The sequence below is a fragment of the Sus scrofa genome, chromosome 6 (assembly GCF_054392235.1).
Source record: "Sus scrofa isolate SSC_HxYL_T2T_F1_AM1 chromosome 6, Sscrofa_HxYL_maternal_Yorkshire_Landrace_v2.0, whole genome shotgun sequence".
NCBI classification, from domain to species: Eukaryota; Metazoa; Chordata; class Mammalia; order Artiodactyla; family Suidae; genus Sus; species Sus scrofa.
In genome coordinates this window covers 69703954-69725976 of record NC_139388.1, presented here as the reverse complement: position 1 = coordinate 69725976, position 22023 = coordinate 69703954, and the positions used below count along the sequence as shown (strand labels likewise).

The 22023-nt window shown below is 62.2% G+C and overlaps 1 protein-coding gene across 17 annotated transcripts in view; it reads right to left on the bottom strand.

The window, feature by feature from the left end:
• The window catches only part of TP73 (tumor protein p73), a 59256-nt gene that overhangs the window by 22490 nt on the left and 14743 nt on the right, over nt 1–22023 (bottom strand). For 14 of the 17 annotated variants that reach the window (XR_014806969.1, XR_014806968.1, XM_021095218.2 and 11 more), the window contains exons 2-3: nt 17383–17480; nt 16918–17038 (exon numbers count right to left, since the gene is read on the bottom strand). Coding sequence is in view for 15 of the 17 variants with exons in the window: in XM_021095218.2 (XP_020950877.1) it covers nt 16918–17038; nt 17383–17450 (189 nt within the window). In the remaining 2 variants the exon portion in view is untranslated. Of the gene's footprint in view, nt 1–10736; nt 11032–16917; nt 17039–17382; nt 17481–22023 lie in introns of those variants that run through there. The other 3 variants (XM_021095222.2, XM_084962638.1, XM_084962632.1) reach the window with 2 other exon arrangements.

Sequence of the window (22023 nt, the reverse complement as noted above, 5' to 3'; positions counted from 1 at the left end):
TAGCTGGATGGGCAGCAGGACACCTCCCTCCCCACCAGAAGGATGCCCAGGAATGGAGAAAAGACATGAACCTGCCCCTCCACTCAGGCAGGAGGCTGAGCCTCATGGGTCCTGGTCAGGGAGGGGTCCCAGCCTGCCCACCCACCTTCCAGAGATACCCTCTCTCTTCCAGGTGATGAGCAGAGCCCTCTGCATAGAGGGCTACAGGAAGCCTTCCTCATCCCGGCCTCAGACGTGTCCCCAGCAAGGACAGCCCGGCCCAGGCTTTCGGGTCTGACCTCCCTGCTCCATCCCCAACAGGAGGCCACCCAGGCCAGGGGGGCAAACAGCCCCTGCCTCCCAGTGGAGGAGAAGCAGGAGGTAGCCCCACAACAACGGTGTTCAGATTTTAACTTGTCCACATTCTTCACCGATCTGAGGCGGGTGCCAGGGAATTAGTCATTGAACCAAAAGGAGCTGGGCTGATAGCATCTCCACGCCCAGCAGCCGCAAAGCCGCGCGGGAATCCCGATGAGAGCCCGACAAACAAACGGCCGACTCTGAACTCGCGCCCTGTGGGACCCCGTCCAGTAAGGATCCCGCTTCCCCCTCCTCTCGTGTGGGGCTCAGGGGCCACCAGTGGTCCAGGGGCCGGGGATGCCCCCTCCCTGAGTCTGATGAGGGCGGCCCTGGGCTGGGCCCTGCTCGTCCTGTCCTGCTGGACCTGTCCAGGATGCTCCCCCCACGCCCCTGCCACCCGCACCTCCTAGAGACGCGGAGATGATTCCCCAGGGGCTTCCCTGCGGCTTTGGAAGCTCTGCCTCCTTGTCCGGAGAGGCCCTTTCTTCTTGCCCACAGGAAGCTTTGCAGTTCCTTCCCAACCCAGCAGGGAGCTCTGCTGGGGGCCACCCCACCCCCAGCCCCAGCTGCTAAACGGGGCCTCCTGGACCCCAGGGGAGGCCACCTCATACCTGAGGCCCCGGCTGCACCAGAGCCCAAAACCGCCAGGGGTGGGCGGTTCTTCGGAGCCAAGACCCGCTTGGCAGCAGGGAGCAACTCGGGCAAAACCCAGACTTTTTTGGTTTGTTTTCTTTTCAGTAAGAACTCCCAGCAGAGTGGGCTGATGGGGACACGCCCGGCCCGCGGCGGCCCACAAGCGCCTACATGCGCGCAGGGCTCCTCCTGGGCCCGACCCAAGCAAGGCGCGAGGGAGCGGGAGCCAGGAGCCAGCGGGTGGCCTCCCCCGCAGGGTCCTCAGAAGCACCAGGCCTGTTGGGTGGGGGTGGGAGTTCTGGGGCCAGGCGGGGGGCGGTCAGCCAAGCCGAACCTCAGTGCAGAGCCCCTCCCTCCCCGCAGGACCAGGCAGCCCCCCGCCAAATTGGGAGGCTGAGGCTCTACGCTCGCAGCAGGATGCTGGACCCAGGCCGAGGGGTCAGGGCTGCGCTGTCTGCACCGAGCGCCTGGGTTCACCCGCCAGCGTCATGGGACAGCCAGGTTTGCTCCCGGGGTCAGTGTTTCTTGGGCAGGAACTGCTGGGGGCTGCCCCCTCGATGGACGTCCTGCTCCCTCCAGGAAGGGAGGGTGCTTCCCGGGCAGCAGCCGGGAGAGGTCCAAAAGGGACGGCCTTCGTTTGGGTTAGGGTTAGATCCCACCCCCCCGCCCCTTGCCACCACGTCCCCAGCCCCCAGCCTCAGGGGCCTCCTCTCCAGTTTCTGCAGATCTGCTGGGTCCTTGCCAGGGGTATATAAGCACCAGACTGGACTCGCAGAACCTCTGGGTTGAAGTCACAAGTAGACCCCAAATCACACAAGCCCCCCCCAGCCCGCTCCTGCTCTGGGTACTTTGGGGCCCAAGACCCCAGTGGGAGCGGCCACCATGCATGGACCAGCCTCCCTGCCAGTGCCCCAGGGGCCAGGCCACCGCCCAGTGGGGGCGGGGAGGTGTTTCCCCACAGGGCATCCTCTGTGCCCCCCCCCACCATCCCGACCTCCTCCAGGAGCCGGGCTCTTCCTGCTGCGCTGGGCCCGTCTTTCACTGAGAGCTGGATTTGGCGGTTTTGTAAGGATCCTGTTTTATGTGTTTATCTATTTAGAACGTGTAAAGCATTCTCAAATGATTTTTTTTTTTTTTGAGATGTACGTGGGAAACCAATTGCCGTTTAGAGTCTGTGTCCCCTTTCCCCCATCATGTGTCGCTTTCCTGCTTCTACAACCACATTTTCCTTTTTCTTGAGCCGCTCCCGTGGCATATAGGGGTTCCCAGGCTAGGGGTTGAATTGGAGCTGCAGCCACCGGCCTACGCCAGAGCCACAGCAACGCGGGATCAGAGCTGCGTTTGCAACCCACACCACAGCTCACGGCAACGCTGGATCCTTAACCCACCGAGCAAGGCCAGGGATCGAACCCGCAACCTCATGGTTCCTAGTCAGATTCGTTAACCACTGCGCCACGATGGGAACTCCCACACCCACCTTTAGCAGAGACTCCAGGGTGTTAAGATCAGACAGGGAAAGAACCCAAGTCCCGGTGCAAATGCACATGTCCCGATCACAGGCAGTAGTCTCTGAGGAAAACTTTTTTATGTCAAAGTGATAACGGAAAAACTTGTCAGTAAAACTGAATATGACTCTGGGTATAACCCCAAGGCTCACGGTGTCAGGCCTCCTCAGCCGGCGGACGGACTCCACCAAACACTGATTCAGGAAGCATCCCTCACAACCACAAGGACTCAAGGGTTGAAAGACGGGATGGCCGCCTCTTTGGGCGGCGATAACGGCTCCCAGGGAGCCCCGGTTCCAGCCTTCTTTGGACATGGCAGGTGCCTACCACAGGGCCTTTGCTCGTGCTGTATTCACAGCCGCCCCATGCCGCCTCCTCCTCCTCCTGCACAACCTCTCAAGGCTCACCTCCTCCTTGGAGCCTTCCGAGCTCTCTCCACCTGTGCCCGTGTTCTGTTCTGCGGCTTCTTCTCCTGCTTCCCCCAGCAGAGTAAAGGACATGACGACACAGTCCACTCCCTCCGGGTACCACTGGCTTCTGTGAAGGTCCAGCAGCTAATACACTAAAAAGGTGAGGATGGCATCTGGCACACGGAGTGCACAGAAGGGTCTGCCATTGTTCCCACTGGCTCTCTCTCCCACTGCCTGCCCAGGTGGGCATGCGTCCTGGGGCCACCGTCCTGGGAGCTACCGCCTGGGTGGCCATCGTGGAGACATCAGTCTGGCTCCTTCTTTAATAAGCTCACTCATCCTGCATCTTCCGCGTTTCTGGCAGAAATGGAGTTTTCATGCTTTTAAGGTTTTTACCGCTTGAAAACCTGTCCCGCCCTCCCAGGGGTACTTCAGGTCAGCAGAGAATGATCGGGCAGGTCAGAGTGCACCCTTCCCTCCAGGCCTAGAAGGATCTGAAGGGACAACTGAAAACGCCCAGGGGAGCCTGTCCTCTGGCAATGGCAGCAGGGGCCACTGGCATGATCAGGGGCCCAGAATCCCCACTGTCCAAGGAGCAGGGCCAGGACAGAGAAAAACTTCTCTGTGGCACAGAAGCCCTGACTCCTGCTGAGCCAACTTTGTTCCAGGCCCATCCCCTGTTCCTATTTCTATGGTAAGACCCTACTGAGTTTCCAGGACACCTGCAGCTCACACGGGAGCTGTCCAGCAGTCCATTCTTTGGTGCCCAAATGGTGTGCCAGGGCACGCGTGCAGATTTTATCAGAGCCTTGAGGACACCCAGCGTGTGCGGCAAATCTCAGAGAGAAGCGGCGTGGAGTGCTCGCTGATGGAGCGCCGCTGTCCCCGCAGGAGCCAAGTTAGCTGGAGCATGGGGGACAAAGCGGGGGAGGACCTGCTACCTTTGGCTCTTCAAAACGACCCCCCACTTCTGGCAGCGGGCAGGCAGAGGGGGACAGTTGACAAAAAGCCATTCCCTTCTGGACAGGCAGGGATGAAGCCCCTGGGACAGTGCCCTGGTCCTGCCTCCAGGGAGTGCTTCCCCACCCCCCACCTCCCCCACCTCTGGCCGCCCATCCCAGGGCACTGGCCCTACTGGCTGGTCCCAGCCCTGCATTTTTAAGGTTGTCTTGCACCGTAGTTTGGCCACTGCCCACTCTGCTCTGGAGGGGAGGCCCGGAGATCTGAGAATAGTGGCCAGGTGAGTCGCAGGGTGCCCCTTTGGCCCTGGTTCAAGCCCTGGGACCAGGGTGGGGCTTAAATGCAGGAATCTAGAGAAGCCAGGGGTCCCTGGATGCATTTTCCTGGGCTGTGTCTGGGAGGGGCCACCGTTAAGGTCCCGCCCGACAGGATCAGGTTTCTCTTTTTTCAAAGGGGGTGGGAATGTCCTTTTCCCTCAGCTGTAAACCTCCAAACTACCTGTTCGTGCCTTTGGTTTTTATTTGTTTGTCTGTGTTTTTCTTTTTACAGCCGCACCTGTGGCACATAGAAGTTCCCAGGCGAGGGGTGGAATCGAAGCTGCAAATCAGAGCTGCAGCTGAGGCCACAGCCACGGCCACAGCCACGCTGGATTCCGGCCACATCTGTGCAGCTTGTGGTCCTTAACCCACTGAGCGAGGTCCGTAATGGAACCCACATCCTCACAGACACTATGTCGGGTTCCTAACCTGCTGAGCAACACGAGACCTCCTGCTCATGATTTGTAAAACCCACAGCAGAGGCCGCACAGCCACCCTGCCCTGGCTTGGCGTGTCCTGCGTCTCATAGCCTGGACCCTCTGCTCTTCCTGAGGTTGAAGTAGCATCTTGGGCACAGCTGGCCTGGGCACCCCACCCCCAGGCTCTTCTTGGTCTGTGACCTCTGCCGGCCTGGCAAGGATCACACTGGGGACCCCCAGAAAGAGGGGCCTGGCTGCCGACCCAATCCTTCCTCCAAATTCCTGACACCAGGAATGGCTCAGCACGAGAATCCACCCAACACCCACTCCCCCCACTTCCTGCACCTTTGACGGGGGTGGGCGGGGGGTGGGGGGGGAGCTGGCTGCCTGCCTGTCCCCAGCTCCCTGGTGTCTTTCCCCACCCTGCTCCCTCCTCGCTCCCTCACTGCCTTGTTCCCTCTCCCAGACCCGGCTCAGGACCCGCTCCTCCAGCAGCCTGGCCAGGTTGGCTCCCCCCTTCCCCCCTCCAGCCAGGGTCTGCAGCTGGGCCCACAGATCTGCCCTTTCTGGTGCACTCCCACCAGCGGGCTGGGGAGTGGGAACCACAGCATGGGGAATCAGGAGGCTGGGGTCCGAACTCCTGCCTCCCCACAGCAGGCCCGTGGGGGGTCAAGAGGAGTGATGCGTGCGGGTGGCTGTGCCTTCCTCACAGACCAGAGCGTGAATCCAAATCAGGGGTGGGGTGGGGTGCTGGGGGGCAGGGCTTACCGGGAAGGACCCCTCCTCCTGCACCTCTGCTGGGCCCTCTGCCCAAGGGCCCCTTCCTGTACACCTTGGGCCCAGATGGCACCTCCAGCAGTGATCCCCCCATCCCACACCCTGCCCAGCACCACCAAAGGCCCCTCTCCTGCATGTCCTTCTCCTCCTGCTCCCCACACTGGGAGAGCTGCTGAACGGGGCGGAAGTGTGTCTATTTATCCCCACTGCCAGCCTGGGTTTGAGCCCCGGGGGTCCATCTCCAAGGGCTCTGCCAGGAGGGTCAGCCGGGCGCCCCCTCCTCTGGGGATCCACCCCAGTGTCCCTGTGCTCCCCGCCCCCAGAGGAGACCAAGACCAGACCCTCCAAACTGGAGAAGGAAAAGCTTCAAACGCCCCAATCTTCCCCCGCAGGCATGCCTGGGCTTGGGTACAACCTCACCCAGGCTGAGTGACTGACAGGCAGTCTGGGCTTCGGCTGGGCGATACCCCGTCCCGCTCGGAGCGAGACCTCCAACCTGCTGGCATTTCCCGCAGTATCTCCCAGAGTCTGTGATTAAACGGATGGAAATGCCAACAAGATCCAACTTGTGCTCGGGGAAAAGGCTCCCTCTTGTCCTGAAAATATGCACCCTCTCTCCGCTCCCAGCCTTGCCCAATCCTCGCCAGGCCACGTGGAACTTTCCACACCTCGCACGGGAGAAACGTGCCCCCAGAAGCCCCGGCTGGGCTGCCGAGGGAGGCAGGACCTGAGGCCAGAGCTGCGGGGACAGCGAGGGTGCGCCTGGACCGAGGGCTTCCTCAGGGTCCTGCCGGGGTCTTGGGGCTTGGGCCTGTGCCCGTGAACAGGCAGGTGACCCACAGGCAGGACACACAGACTGTTTTTAGCCCCCAGGAGATGGGCTGGGGTCTGAGAGCCTGGAAGGAAAGAGGGGTGCTGGCTCCCCTTCTCCCTGAGCACCCCTGGGGCAGCGGCAGCCCTCTCACCCGCTGCCTGCAGGCCAGAGCCTGAGCCACGCGTCTCCCAGGCCTCCCTCATCCATCCATCCCTCTGTCGGTCTGTCCATCCTGCATATGCTAAGCAGGCCCTCACCAGACGAGTGAGGGCGCAGAGGCTCCAGGCTGAAGACAAAGGAAGTGAGAAGACAAAGCAGCCCAGCGGGGGCACGGGGTGGGGGTGGGGGGGATGCCCAGCTAGGGGGGTTCTGGGGCAGGAGGTGAAGGGTGCACCGATGGGCCAGCACTGGGGGGCGGGGGAGCTCCAGACCCAGACCAGGGGCCAGACGAGTGCAGGACACCGGGCAGAAGAGCAGGAGCCTGGGGGAGACAGAGCACGGAGAGAAGCCACTCAGCCAGGGGACCCTCTGGCTTCGGAGTTAATGTCACTGCCGTAGGAAGGAAGGTGGGCTCTGTGTCAGCTGAGACAGGATGTCCCCACGGGGGCACGGCACGTGAAGGTGGAATGCAAGAGGCACCGGAGCTGCAGGGCCAAGCGTGGAACCTGGCGAAGAGGCAGAAGCCAGGGCAGGGGGCCCCGGTTGATGGGGCGACCCCTCTGTCCCCCTACATCAGACTCTAGGATCTCGGAAAGGGCTAGTCCTCCCACAGCCTTGCTCTGTCGCATGCAGCCCAGGTCAGGGTGAGGATGCCTGCGGCTGCGGCCCCGGCCCCAGCCCAGTGACCCCCCTGAGTCCTCCCAGTCCAGCTCTGTCCTGTCCCAGCCACAGTTACAAAGGCCCGTCCCTTCTCTGTCCTCACCCGCATCCAGCTCTCATCAGTGTCCCCCGCTCCCCGACGCTGCCCCTTGTCTCCTCCGTGGAGTCTCTCTGTCTGCTTGTCTCTGATTTGGGGAGATCAGAGCTACTCCCCTCCATGCAGCCCCAGTCTGTTTCCTCCCTGTGCCCAGACTCCCCAGCACCCTGGACACCCACCCTCAAGTGTCCAAACAGCCACTCCAGCTAGTGTGGCGCAGACTCCGCCGTGCCCGCCATCCGTGAGGCTCAGGAACCCTTTAGTTTCCCTCAATTCCTCTCCTGCCCTTATTCCAAGGTCACCTTCAAACTCCCTCCCCCTTCTGACTGCCTCCCCCCCACCCTCCCTGAAGCCTCGGGTCCCAGCCACCGGGTGGCACTTCTTAGACAGCCTGCTCAGTCCGAAGCCCAGCTGGACACCCACTCCCTCCCCCGCATCACGTGGCTGCAGGAACTCTGTGCCCCCCCCCCGTCCCACCCCCCCACCTGTGCAAAGTCTCAGACCTAGCACAGTCAAAGCAAAATGCTTACTTTTCATCCCAAGTCCCACCCACTTCTTCAGTTTCCCATCTGAATACATGCTGACTCCCTGCACCCTGGCTCTTAGGTCCAAACCTCCCCTGCTCCCACCGGGCCCCCGCTGCTGGTCCCGCTCCATCCTGGGCCCCCAGCCGGCTCCTGGCCTCGCCCTGCCCCCCTGTGGTCTTCTCTCAGCACTGCAGCCCGGCTGCTCCACCTCCTCCCTCCTGGGCCCTGGTATGCAGAAGGCGCTCAGCAGAGCTCGGGGATCTGCTTTTCCCTCCTGGAGGTTGCCCCTCCCCCGCCCCGGCACTTTCCTGCCTGTAAGGACAGGTGTGACCCTGCTCCAGTCTGCACAAGAGATGCCAGCACTCTTCCTCCCGTGCCCTCCCCTAGCACAGAGCTCAGAGGTCACACCTGCCACCTGCCCTGCCCCTCAAGGGCCAGGCCACAGGGGTAGTGGCCTGGGGTCCAGCCTCCAGTGATCCTGCAGCCCAGACAGACCCCAGCCCTTGAACCGAGGCAGGCACAGGGGAGTTGGTGGTGGCCGATGTCACCTTCTCCTCTAGAGACTCTGAAGCCGGTGCACGTGAAACAGCAGGCCTGGCAGCAGGCTGCATGGGTCCCCAGACACCTGCCCCAAAGAGGAGCAGACAGGAAGCATTGCAGAGTGCCAGGCCACCAGCTCTGGTGGTCTCAGCGTTCATCCCATCTGAGAAGGGCCCCTTGGGCACCTTCGGCTCCTTCCTGCTCCTCAAGGAGTGGAGTGGCTGGGAGAAGCTGCGTGGACCCAGCGCCAAGCCCACCCTGGCACCAGCTGAAGGACCACAGGAGGTGGGAGCCTCCAGGGCCACGGCAGGGGACAGACCCGAGACTTCCCAGGCTGCGCAGCTACCGCAGGCAGCCACATCAAAACCAGGGCTTGGAAACCAGCCCCCCACCCCCAGGACTCGGAAACCTGCCCCCCATCTACAGCTTCATACTTCCTCCCAGGCCCCGCCCTCCAGCAACCACAAAGCAGAGGCGACCGCAAGAACTCAAGTTCAACCCTCTGTTCACACTGCTTCCTTCCTGCATGCAGCGGTGAGGTCACCAATGGGAAGAAGTGAGACACTTTCACACATCACCCGGCCCAGCCCAGCCCACGTGGCGGAGAAGGGCCTCCCTCCATCAGAGCCACTCTGGACACGAGTGATCCACAAACAAACGGGCCCCGGTCCTCCCTGATTTACGGGGAAGCCGGGTGATGATGCAGTTGGCCTCTGCTGGTCCTCAGGGCAGGCCAGTGGACCACGGCTCTGTGGGGAGTGGCTGCTCCACGGCCCAGAGCAGAGCCTGTGCCTCCCCATTGCCTTCCGCCTCCCCAAAAGCCCCTGAGCCTCGGCTGACTTTCACGGCGACATCCACTTCACTCGGGGACAAAGGTGACACCACAGTTCCCGTATCTGTGGGGCCTCCAGGCTGGCCAGGCAGGGACACTGGCCCCCTGGGCCCAGGGCCTTCTGGCTCTGCCTTGGGTTCCACGTGTGATAGCAGACACCTGAGTGGCAGGGAGACAGCCCTCCTGGCTCATGTGCCACCTGCGCTGAGAGTATGGCGTGCGAGGCTGCTCCTGGGGGAGCCCCCGGCCACATGTGAGCCCAGTGACAGGTTTCAGTGATGAAATGAATCAGTAAAGGAATAAGTGATAGAAGTGAAATGGGGCACTGGAGCCAGAGCTGAGCCATCCCTCAGGGCTAGTTTCAGATCAGAAGGTCAGGCCGGGGCGTGGGGAGGCCACGGAGTTTCAAGGCAAGAGTGTGCACAGCCGGCGCCGGGCCGGGCCGTGTAGAAGCACCAGGTCCGCGCTCTCCCCCAACGGTCTGGCCTGGGGACGCCTGCAGGCACAGCCCCACGGGCACCTATCCCAGCACATGATTTGCACAATACATGCACACTCACACGCTCGGAACACACTCACACGCACAATACATGCACACCTGCTCAGATGCACGCACACTCACACACACAATACATGCAGACTCCCATGCTCACACACTCACATGCACAATACACGCACACTCACATACTCAGACACACACTCAGATGTACAATCCACGTACCCTCACAGTCTACGCACACTCGCACGCTCACACCCGCACAATACACGCAGACTCACCTGCTCAGATGCACACGCACAGACACATGCACACAAACCTGTGTATACACACATGCCTGCACATACACCCAAACACACCTGTGTGCACTTCAGCTGGGCACGCATGGCTCCTGTCCTCTGCGCAAAGAGCTTAGGGACACATGGGCTCTGTCCTGCTGTCTGTCTCTCCCGTCCCTCTGCCCACTGCTGGGCCTCCCGCAGAGCACAGGGCGCTTGGTCCCCACTCCCTCCACCTCCTGGCAAGAAAAGAGGCCCCGTGTGGAGCAGCTGCCCCACCCTGACCTGCTCAATTAGCAGCCTGGTGCCTGTCTGGCCCCAGGGGACCAGGTGCATCTGGAAATGAGCCCGGGTCCCCAAGGCTCAGGCCACAGGGGCCAGGCGCAAGCTGCTCCCTTCCTTCCCTCTGCTCTCGCTGAGGCAACAGGATGCCTCGAGGCTGGCTGGCACCTGCCCTTGACCTGGAGCTTGGCCGGCGGGCCGCACGAGCAGCCTCCCAGGTGAAGATGCTCTGGTCCTGAGAGCAGGTGGTGGCCGCCTGACAGCAGCCAGAGCCCTGGGAGCAAAGACCAGCTCCAGGGTACGCTGAGCTCCTGCAGCCGGGAGAAGCGCCAGGCAGGCGGAGCGGCCGACCCTGAGCCTTGGCCGGCCCAAGGCTGGGGAGCAGGCCACCAGCTGACTGGACACCCCACCACCACCCTCCCCTCCCTGGCTGTTGATCCTGCCCAGCTGGGGAGGACTGGTCCCCAGAGCTGCTCCAGGATGAGCAGGCACCCACCTCCACACCCAGCGTCTGCACCAGCCTCTCGGCACCTCCTGCCCACCTCTGCTCACCTGGATGGTGGCAACCCCCCCTGGCAGCAGGTGCCCGACGCGGCAGGGGGACAATCGAGAGAAAGCCCTCTGAACCCTCCGCTACGGCAAAAGCCCCTTCAAGGCCCCCGAGAAGGATGGACACACGAAGCACACCTACCGAGGCGAAGTGCTGCGTGGGGTCACTGGCATACAGCATGGTGGGCGCGCGGGGGTCTGCACACCCTGGGGAGCTGGCGAGCCGCAGGGCGAGGCATGGGTGTGCGCAGCCGGGGACCAGGGGCAGGGATGCGGCTGCCCGGCGGGGAGGACCCAGGCGGAGAGGCTCTGTGGCTAGGGGGGCAGGAGCAAAGGACGCTCTGGAAGATGTGGGCTGGCCGCGGGCACCTTCGCCCTCTCCATCTCTTCGTCCTGTCAACTAGCTGCACCTAACAACAAACGGCCGGCCCACCCCTTTATTCCTCATGACTATTCATCAAAGTCCAGGGCAGGCCCCAGCTTGCCCACTGCTGTGTTGGACACACTAAGGAGGCTGCGTGGGGAGGGGGCGGCGCGAGGGGGTGGCACCCGGGAACGAGGCTGCGCCCGGCTGCTTCTGAGATGCTGTCTGCCAGAGGCTCTGGGGGTCATAGGCCTCCGCCCCTGAGCACCAGGGGGCCAGCTTGGGCCCCTGAGACCTCGGGAGGCCAGGCCAGACCAAAGGGAAGGGATGGTGCCTGAGCCTGGCGCCCAGGGCAGAGCGGGTCTCACTCCCAGCCAGGGCAGGCGGTGGTCCTCTGGGGTCTCCCCGAAGGGCGGGGCAGAGCCTGTGCTCCCTATGGGACCCCACAGGGAGCCTGGCAACGGAATGAGCAGCTGGGTGTGGCCCAAAGCAGCCCAGAGCCCGCGCCCCAGCCCTGCCCCGGCTGCTGCTGGCTTGGCTCTGCTGCCGCCAAGCCTGGAAACAGCGGGCTGTGTTCCAGAGAGAGGACCCCAGGGTCCCGCCCATCCAAGTGCCCTGATGGCACCTTCCGCGGCCCTGCCAGGGACTTGGAGACGGGGCCACCTGGCTGGGGGGCTGCATGGTTGCCCACCACCACCCCCCTTTAGGACAAACACCAATCCTTTTTTTTTGTCTTTTTCGGGCCACACCCACGGCATATGGAGGTTCCCAGGCTAAGGGTCTAATCGGAGCTGTAGCTGATGGCCTACGCCACAGCCACAGCCACACCAGATCCTTAACCCACTGAGCAAGGCCAGGGATTGAATCTGCATCCTCATGGATGCTAGTCGGGTTCGTTACCGCGGAACCACGGTGGGAGCTTTGGAACCACCCTTCTAATTCAACTGTCTTTAGCACAGAGTTGCCCTTGGCATACGTTGGAAGTGGGGGAGCCGGAAGGGCAGGTGGGGCACCAGCTGGATCCAAATAAATCATGTGAGAGTGGATGTGCCGTTTCCAAGCCCCCAACCCCGCTGCTCCCGCCTCAAACGCGGGAAGACAGGGACGCCTGGCCTGCTCTCACCGCACCTCTGGGGGCCGGGAGCAGTGGGGTTACGTAGAGGGAGGCTCGGTCCGTGGTCCATTCAAGGAGCCCACCCGTGTCCAGCCCGCAACTCAGGCTCGGGGGCCCTTGGAGGCACAGCCAGAGGCTTGCCTGAGCGCACTCGGCCTGAACCCCGTGAATCCACGTGGCCCTGAGCACTCGGCGCACAGCTCCGCCTCATTCACGATGAGGAAAAGACAGACGGTCAGGCAGGGGGGCTGCAGAGGGGCCCGGGCTGCGTGCTCCCCCCGGAGGCAGCGCTGAGAGCCCTCCTCACCCGGGATGCCCAGGGTGGGGGGCTGTCTGTCAGCGATATCTTTGTGGATGTTGCTGGGGCTCGCTCCAAAGAGGCCCTGGAGGCCTTGGGAGGGCGGCAGAGCCAGGTAGGAGAGGGGGGAGAGGGCCTGGGGTTGAGCCCTCAGCCCCACCCCACAGGGGGTTGTGCGACATTGGGCAAAGTTTGAGTTGATCAGAAGAGAGGCTATCTGGGTGGGCCTGACCTAACCAGGTGAGCCCCTCTGCAGGGTCAGAGACCTCTTCCTGGTGGCCTCGGGATCGAACTGCCAGGCTGTGGAGGGATCACACAGCAGGGGGTGGCCAGAAGCCTCTAGGAGCTAAGAACAGCTGTGCTGGGTCAACAGCCAACAAGGAATGGAATTCCATCAACAACCAGAACCCAGAAGACATCCCAGGCCTCAGATGGTCCTAGCTGAGAGTTTGAGTACAGTCTGGTAAGACCATGAGCCCCATGTGGACTCCCAACCCCCAGAAACCGTGAGAGGAGCAGGTGTTGTTTTAAGCCCCTACACGGATGGAGATTTGTTACACAGCACGGCTGACTGATACACCAGAAGAGTGAGCAGTCACGCAAAAGCCTTGGGTAGAGGAAAGCCAGGCCTCTGAGGGACCTTGGGCCACTAGGACAGCTGAGGGGTAGCCTGGCCTTGCCCTGTGCTCCGAGGTCCAGAAGGAGCCGGCCTTCCGTGTGCTCTGGACTAGAGGCTGCCCAGAGGGGGGCAGAGGCAGGTCAGAAAGCCCTCGTTTCTTGAGCCCTGGTGGAAGCAGGACACCAGCCACCCTGCGGAAACACCTGCTGCCCAGAAGGCCCGGGGCTCCTGGGGCCTGAGAACAAGCATGTTCCCACAGCATGAGAACACTTCGAGCTCTGAAAGCGCTGGGGCTCTGGCACTGGCCCCAGAGCCTCACCTCCTCCCCGTGTGTTTATCCCAAAGCCTGGCTGTCTGGGGGACAGGGACAGGGGAGCGGGGGCCTCTGTCAGAAGGAATTCTTCCTGGCTTAGTCCTCCTCGGTCACCCCCACCAGGCCCTCAGCAACTGCTCTTCTGAATTTTTTTTTTTTTTTTTTTTTTTTTGTCTTTTTAGCTATTTCTTGGGCCGCTCCCGCGGCATATGGAGGTTCCCAGGCTAGGGGTCGAATCAGAGCTGTAGCCACCGGCCTATGCCAGAGCCACAGCAACGCGAGATCTGAGCCGCGTCTGCAACCTACACCACAGCTCACGGCAACGCCGGATCGTTAACCCACTGAGCAAGGGCAGGGATCGAACCTGCAACCTCATGGTTCCTAGTCGGATTCGTTAACCACTGTGCCACGACGGGAACTCCTGCTCTTCTGAATTTAACTCCTTGGGGACACCCCCACCCCCGACTTGCCCAGGACTCAGGGCTGCAGGGCAGGTGGGAGGTCTTCCACAGACTGCCACTGCACCAGAAGGGGTGATTCACCAGCAGAGCCTGTGCCAGGGTGAATCACCTGGGTCAAGATTCTCACGCCCCCTCTAGACCACCCATAGGCAGTGGCTTTGTCCCCCTGTACCCAGGAGGTCAACTACCTGGGGGCTGGTTGGGGCTCTGCCCCACCACAGCCCCCCCCACAAAAGGAAAGCCTGTCCATTTCCTCCCTCTGCCCATCTGGCCCTGGCTGGGGGCCGCCCCGTTTCCGGACAATTTCCTGCTCCAGGGAGTGTCCCGGGCTGTGCCCTCCCCTTCCTCCTAGGCCTGGGGAGACGTGTCCCCTTCCCAGGTCAGCCAGGCCTGTCCCGGGTGACTGCTGAGGTCTCAGCCCCAAGTGCCTGCAGATTCTAATCCTGGCATCTGTCCTGCTGGGCAGCTCACTGGGGCACCTGAGGAGGGGCTGGGGCGCCCCCCATCCCCTACAGCCACTCACCCATGACAGCTGTCACCAGAAAAGGGATGCAGGGAGGGAGGTGACAGGCGTGGGCAGCCAGGCCCGCAGAAGGGAGCCCAGACTCTGCAGTGGGGGAGGAGAGCTGGCCTGACCGAGCGCCCCCTTCAGCCATCTCCCCCTTCCCTGCGATGCGCTTTAGGAAAGCCCTGCGGGCTCCTAGGTAGGAAATGCCCTGGAACCACGCTGGCCCAGCTGGGGCGGAGGCGGCTCCCTCCCAGGGCCCTTCCCTGATCTGTGCTATGGGACACAGAGGACCAGAAGGCAGGGCAGGCCCAGCGTAGGAGCCCGTGGCCACCACCTGCTCAAGACGCATCACGGAGCCTTCATCCAGTCCATACATATTTCTCAAAGACCATGGAGGGCTTCCAGGGCCCGGGGAAGCCCCACAAACTTACCCTTGTCACAGCAGCCAGCAGGGGCCAGGGGTCCCTCCCTCCTCTTGAGCTCACGGGAGGCCATGGACCCACAGGCCTCCCCCCATCTCCTCTTGCGGGAGGTGGGGGCGCTGTTTCACAGCTCCTCCAGTGTGGCGGGGACGGCCAGAACCGAAAGATACCACCCGGACCAAAAGCTCCACCAAATGGACCCCCGGCCTCACCATCACACTTAGGGTGTGTCACACGCTGCTGCAGCCACCACCCTCGCCCTTGAAGCCCTGGATGATCTATAGCCTGTCACTGGTCCATTTTACAGACAGAGAAACTGAGGCCCAGAGGGGGAGATTACTGTCCAAGCAAAGAAGAGGCGGGGCTGGGACTTGAACTCTGAGGCGCCCCCCATCTCAGCCACATGGTGAGGCCAACCCCGGAGCAATGACCTCAGCATTTCATCGTCCTCCCCAAGATCCGGTGCTCAGGGACTCCCCCAAGGCCAAAGGGACAACTGTTTCCACTGGGGCCCGTCTCCATTACCCGGCTTCCTCAGCTGCCTGGCGTGGCAAGAGGGTGGTTGGAGGGTGATGAAGGGGCCTCCCCACAGGGCTTGGGGGGCCTCTGCACAGGTTCTCACCTCAGCTTCTCACGCAAGAACACTGAGGCTCAGAGATATAGGGACTTGAAGCTGGGACAAACTGGCTCATTGCACGAGGACCCACCCACTCTGCCCGTCCCCACCAGCCCCTAAAGCAGCGGCTAAGGGCTTCCCATGGGTCCCCAAGCGTCTGTCTTGTGGCTGGGTGGGGGCGCTGTTCAGGAAGCTGCTCTGTCTTCAGGGCACCCAAAGCGGGGAGACCCACGGCCCTGACCACAATCGGGGCCACCCCAGAGGACCGGCGTTCCCCCACCCAACCCGCCACCAGCTCTCCGCCTGCTGCTGAGGAGCCCCTGAGCTGGGGCTGGGATTCGGGCAGAGGATGCGCCGGCAGCCAGACCCTTGTGGACCCGTGCGTGTGCAGGCCTTCACAGGGACCTGAGTCACGACGGCGGGGCTGGCGGAGGGCGACAACTGCCAACTGTGGCCACTGCTTTCTTGAACCGAGGCCTGGCCTGGGAGCATTTCTGACCTGGCACCAGCCTGGAGAGGGGGTTCCCCCCTGCCCCCGGGCCCCAGGCTTTCCCTGCCTATGTGGGGGACAGAGGCACACAGGAGCCCCCAGCATCACCAGCTAGGGCCCATGGCTGCGTCCTGGCCAGAGGGGCAGGCCCTCTCAGCTGCCAGGCTAGGCTTGAAAACAGCACTGCCCAGTTCAGGTCTGTGGGGCTCCCCGCCTGCACCCTGGGCTCTGTGCCCGCCCCTGGACGCATTGGGCTGAGGTTCCTCTGCAGGTAGCGAGGCAGTGAGCCCTGCAGCCAGCCGCCCACTGTCCGCTGGGCTGGCTGAGGGTGGGGGCCGGGCTACGTGCTGGCCCCCAGACCAGCCGCTGCTCTCACGACGGAAGGCAGGGCTCAGGATGAGGCATTCAAGAGGGGCCTGGCTCCCTGGTCCAGCAGTAGGCATCTGGACATTCAGACCAATGACAGACAGGCATGCTGGACTTTGAGCAGAGAAGGGTCCCTCCCCAGAGGGAGGGGGATGCTGGTGGAGCTTGGTACCTTTCATCATGGGAGAAGATGCTGCCTAAGAACAAAGCCATCGTGGGGAAGGCCAGGCAAGACACAGAGGGACAACTGTTTGAACACCTGGATCCAGCCATGCCTGAAAGCCTTTCTACACCTGGACTGAAAGTTACACGAGCTGATACATTTTTCCACTTTGCAATTTGCCTTTTTTTTTTTTTTTTTTTGCTATTTCTTTGGGCCGCTTCTGCGGCATATGGAGGTTCCCAAGCTAGGGGTCCAATCGGAGCTGTAGCCCTGGCCTACGCCAGAGCCACAGCAACGCTGGATCCGAGCCGTGTCTACAACCTACACCACAGCTCACGGCAATGCCAGATCCTCAACCCACTGAGCAAGGGCAGGGACCGAACCCGCAACCCCATGGTTCCTAGTCGGATTCATTAACCACTGCGCCACGACGGGAACTCCCACTTTGCAATTTGAAACGTGCTAACAAATCCATAAAGGAAGCCATACTCCTGGGAGCCTGTTTCCTGGATCTGCAGGCTCCCAAGGCAGGTCGGGCTACATTTGCGGCCCCCACCCCAAGTCCTCCGAAGAGGGCAGCCCCACTCACCATGACAGGCGTGGTCATGCCCTGCAGGTGGAAGACATCCATGCTGGCCTCCGCGCCCGCTGCCACCTCCTCATTCCCCCGGCCCGACGGCGGAAGATCAAAATAGGTGCTGTCCGGCTCCCTAGGCAGAGGGGGAAGCAGATGGGGGCAAAGCCGTCAGCACACGGAGCTCGAGGCCAGCCCGCACCTCCTAGGCGGCCTCCCTCTCCTCCCTCCGAAGATTCCTTCAGCCTCCGACCTCCTCACCCCACCAGCTGCTCCAGGGCTGGTGTGAGTGCCAGGCGGGCATGGCCACATGCAGACTCTGTCCCCTGGGCCTCTCCCGGCCCCGACCCTCCTGGAGGGCTGGTCAGAGGAAGGAGCCCAGACTTTGGACTCTGTGCCCCAGGAGAAAGCCCGAGGCAGCAGCCCCCAGCCCCCAGGCCCAGCCCTGCCCCGGGTCCAGCCACTGGGGAAGACACTCACAGGGAGCTCCAGAGGTGCTGGAACGTGGCCCCCTCATCGGTGGTGGTGGGCTGGGCGGACTGGGACATCTTCGCACACCTGGCCGTGGGCAGCTCACTCTGGCAAAACGAAAGAACCACAGTGAGGTCAGAGGGCATCCTCGGGGCGCCTCAGTCACATCCTTGGGGCGCAGGTGGTCGGTGACACCTGGAGGATGCCCTGGGGTGCTGGTGAGGGCTCTCACCCTTCATGCCCCCCCCCCATTGTGGGCTGCTGCAGGGCCCCTCAGGCATAGGACTTAAGTCTCTGCTGTGCCTGGGTCGTAATTACACTTGAACACATGTAGGCCTTGTTAGAATGGGTCTAGCCTGGTGGCGGTGAAGCCAGATCTAGGGGCTCCCGATGCCCCAGCAGCTGGCGACAGCTCAGATCCCGGGTCCCCCAGGAAGGGCACATGCAGGGCCCACCTGAGGCCTGGGTATCAGGCTGGCGGTGTCTGATTGCTGGAGCCCTGGGTGGCCTCTCACCTTAGAGGTGGGACCCTCACCTGCGACCTGGACGCAAAAGCAATGAAAACCTCATGAGGCAGCCACTGAGGCCGAGGCCACGAAGCTGCTGTCACTGGAGGGGGTCAGTGTATGCGTGGACCCTGTTCACAGGAGATGCCCGGGGGCTGGGCTTCCTCGACTCAGGGTCTGCTGGCCTCTGACCCCACCTTGCACCTCCTGAGAACCTCTATGCCCAGATCCCACCAGGAGCAGCCCCTTCCACTCAGGAGGAGGTGACGGTGACCAAGCTGGGCACAGCTGGACCCCTCGTTCTACAGGGCGGGAGGGGCGGGGAAACCAGAGCCCGCCCTGCCCACTGCCCCTACTCAGGCTGAAGCGACATCTCCCTGGGCGGGCCTCTAGGTCCTTGGCAAGGGGCCACGGGAGTCAGCCCGGCCACTGCTTGGCAGTGCCCAAGCAGGCAGGCCTGGACCTGCCCACGGCTGCTAGGGGAGGGAGGGTCAGCCCGCAATCTGTCGCCTGGTCTGTCCCCAGGCGGCAGGCACCAAGAGAGGCCTGAGGCATGCTCCCGCAGCTGCCACGTGCCAGGCCGCCGTGCCTGGAGCAGCGGCACGAGCTGGGAAGGGCCGGGTGGGATAGGCCAGGGTGGGGCAAGAGAGGACGGCCAGGACGAGTAGCCTAGAAAGTGCTGGCCAGAGACCAACTCTCCAGCAGGCTCGGAGAGCAAGCCACCCGCTTTCAGGAGACCCAGGCCCAGAGAGATAAACTGGTCTGCTGAGGTCTCACAGCACAGCCCTAAGTGCAGGAACAACCAAGGGGCTTTCTCAGAGTTGGAAATAACTTAAGTCATGCCTCATTCCCCTCCACCTCAAATGTTCACCACACAATCCACAGGTTTTAACAAGGGGCTGACCAACGGCTCGCTTGCATGCCTCCTGTGCTGGGGAGGTCACTCCTATCCTGGGCCGAGCTGTCTAAACCCAGGTGTGGAGGTGGCCACGCGGTGATGCAGAACGGGGGGAGCTTCGCAGAAAGCAGAACGGGCAGGCTGGCCTGGCTGTGGCGCAGGCCACCACGCCGAAGCCGGGCAGAAACCCACCCTCACCTATTCCCCTGGGCTGCTCTATTTTGGGCGCGTAGAGATGAGTCAGGGTGGCCTCTTGTTGTGGGCAGGGTGTGCCAACATGAGGCTCGACTGGCCCGGCTATTTGGTCCCATCTCCCTCATTTTGCCAGTGGACCATCTGAGCCCAGAGATGGACAGCATCTTGCCTGATGTCACTCAGCCAGTGGAGGGCAAGGTCTCATACCGGCCACGCCACTGACAACAGAGGACAGGCGCTCAACAGACAGGTGAATAAACACAGCATGGCAGGTCCACACGATGGAATAGTACTCCGCCACCCAAACGAAGGGCCCTCACACAGGCTTTGTCACCGGGAACCTCGGAACACCACGCTGAGTGAAAGAGGCCACGTGTCTTGGGAGTCCATTTATAAAATGTCCAGAATAGGTGACCCGCAGAGACGGAAGGCAGACTGGTGGCTGCAGGGGTGGGGCGGGGGACAGGGAGTGGCTTTGGGAACAAGATGGGGTGATGGCTGCATACAGCGGTCAGTGTGCTAAACGCCCTGGAATCCTCAGTTTTATGCCACGTGAATTTCACCTCAATAAAGACTTCTTTTTTTTTTTGCTTTTTAGGGCCGCACTCACAGCGTGAGGACGTTCCCAGGCTAGGGGTCGAATTGGAGCTGCAGCTGTCAGAGCCCACAGACACAGCAACGCAGGATCCGAGCCACATCTGCAACCTACACCACAGCTCACAGCAACACCAGATCCTTAACCCACTGAGCAGGGCCAGGGATCAAACCCACATCCTCTGGATCCTAGTCGGGTTTGCTACCGCTGAGCCACAACAGGAACCCCGGTAAAGAATTTCTTTCAATTTTAGAGGAAGAGCCTAGCAGCACATGCGGGGAGAACAAGCGCCTCAGGCTACGTCCTGAGCACTTCACCTGCCAGCAGCAAGGAAGTTAGTTTCTCCCCACAGCGCAGTCCCGTTCTCAGCAGCTCCTGCCGCCCAGCACTGGGGAGGCACATCAGCTCGGGAATCTGCCCGCCAGGCTGAGGGACAGACCCCCCCTCCCTGCCAAGGGAACGGAACAGCCAGCTGGGAGCAGGGACAGAGAGCCCCCACCCTGGGGGGACACAGCCAGCGACTTCCACCCCACCCCCTGCTTCACCCCAAGAGGCTGGCCTCAGAGGCGCCTGCACACTCAAGCCAGCTCCGGCTCAGGGACAGACCTTCCCCTCGGGGGAAGCAGGAGGGATGGCGGGGGCCTCCCCCAGCCCCAGCCCTCACCCCCAGGAGGGCACGTTCAGCCTCACTGGCAGGAAGGGCTCGTCAGGGTTCACCAAACTCCACTGCATTCAGCCCACCCCGCTGCTTCTGCCCCCAGTGCACCCCAACCTGGGAGTCCAGGCTTTTAGCCAGCACCCAGGGGACTCGGTGACTCTGGGACAGACCCCCTGGGGGAGAACATCACAGGGAGAGCCTGAGGAGGCCCCACTGGCTGCCCACCCGAGGGCGGCGCTGGCCTCTGAGGGCGACATCCACGCAGGTTCTCCAGCAGAGTGGGTCCAGCTGCCTGCCCCGCCACATGCAGGAGGTCCAAGGGACCTGACCCAGGAGCCACGTGGCACCCAGATTTCCAGCTTCCCTGGAAAACCCCGACGAGCTGGCTGTGCTGGATTAGGAGGGATGGCACCGCAGACCTGGTCCCCGCAGGTGTCAGGGAGCGCCCACACGGGCAGGCTCTGGTGCCCGAGGAAGGGGTGCCGCCGAACACCCAGGGCTCCGTGGGTCCAGCCCTCTCGCCCCCGGGGCAGGGACACCTATTCCCTTACCCACTGCAGCATCTCAGCCAAGGTGGCCAAAGGTCGCAGAGGTGACAAATACGAAACAGTTCTGAAACCACTTCCAGTTCACGAAATCCAGGTTCCCCAACGTGCGCCTCCAATTTGGAAATGTGCTCACAGTGAAAAGGATTTAAACGAGGGAAATCATTTTAAAAAGCACATGTCAGTTTGGAACGAAGAAGCAGAGAGGCCCTGCCATCCAGCCCAGGGAACTTGGTCCCGCCTCTCGGGGTAGAACACGACGATGGAAGATGGGGTGGGAAACAGAACGGACATGCACGTGTGACTGGGTCGCTGCGCTGTACGGCAGAAACTGACTCAGTACTGTTAATCAACTCCAATAAAAATTATTTCAAAGAGAAAAGTACAGCAGTTCCCCTTGCAGCGCAGCGGAAACAAATCTGGCTAGGAACCAGGAGGTTGTGGGTTCGATCCCTGGCCTCGCTCAGTGGGTGAAGGATCCGGCATTGCCATGAGCTGCAGTGTAGGTCGCAGAGGCGGCTCGGATCGTGCGTTGCTACGGCTCTGGTGTCGGCCGGCAGCTGTAGCTCCAATCGGACCCCTAGCCTGGGACCCTCCATATGCCGCGGATGTGGCCCTAAAAAGCCAAAAAAGAAAGAAAGAAAGAAAAGCACGTGTGTGGGGGAGGAAATGGACCTCTGGGGCCCCCCTGGGAGCCCCTCGAGGTGGCTGTGATGACGCCGCTGTGAAAAGCAATGCTGCAGGGGTGGCGGGAGAGGGACCAGCTCTGCTTTTCCCAGATCAAGTTGCTCTGGGAAGAAAACGCACCCTGTCCCGTTGCCCTGGACCCGGCAGTCGGTCTTTGGGAAAGACGAGGGCGTGAGAAGGCGGGGTGGGGGCTGGACTCGGGGGGCAGCCCCACGAGAGCAGCATGCCGCCCGTTCTCAAGGCAGCTGGGCCACTGCTCAGGCACCTCCGACCTGCCCCAGCTGCCTGTGGGCTGAGGCCGCTGAAACCGCTTCACCTCAAGAAATTTCCAGGCAATCTCTGTGACGTCCGAGGGGCGGGGTGGGTGTGCGTGGCCTCGCTTGAGTGGAGACACAGCCCCATACCCCACTGACTTCTCGAGGCGACAAGGGGCTTCCTGAGGGCTCTGAGGGCCACCCGGGGAAGGGGAAACTGCTCAGCATCCTAAGTGCACCCCAGCCCCCAGCAGAGAAGGTTCTAGCCCAGAGGTCCAGTGCCACAGGCAGAGGCGGGGCCAGCTGCTGCCA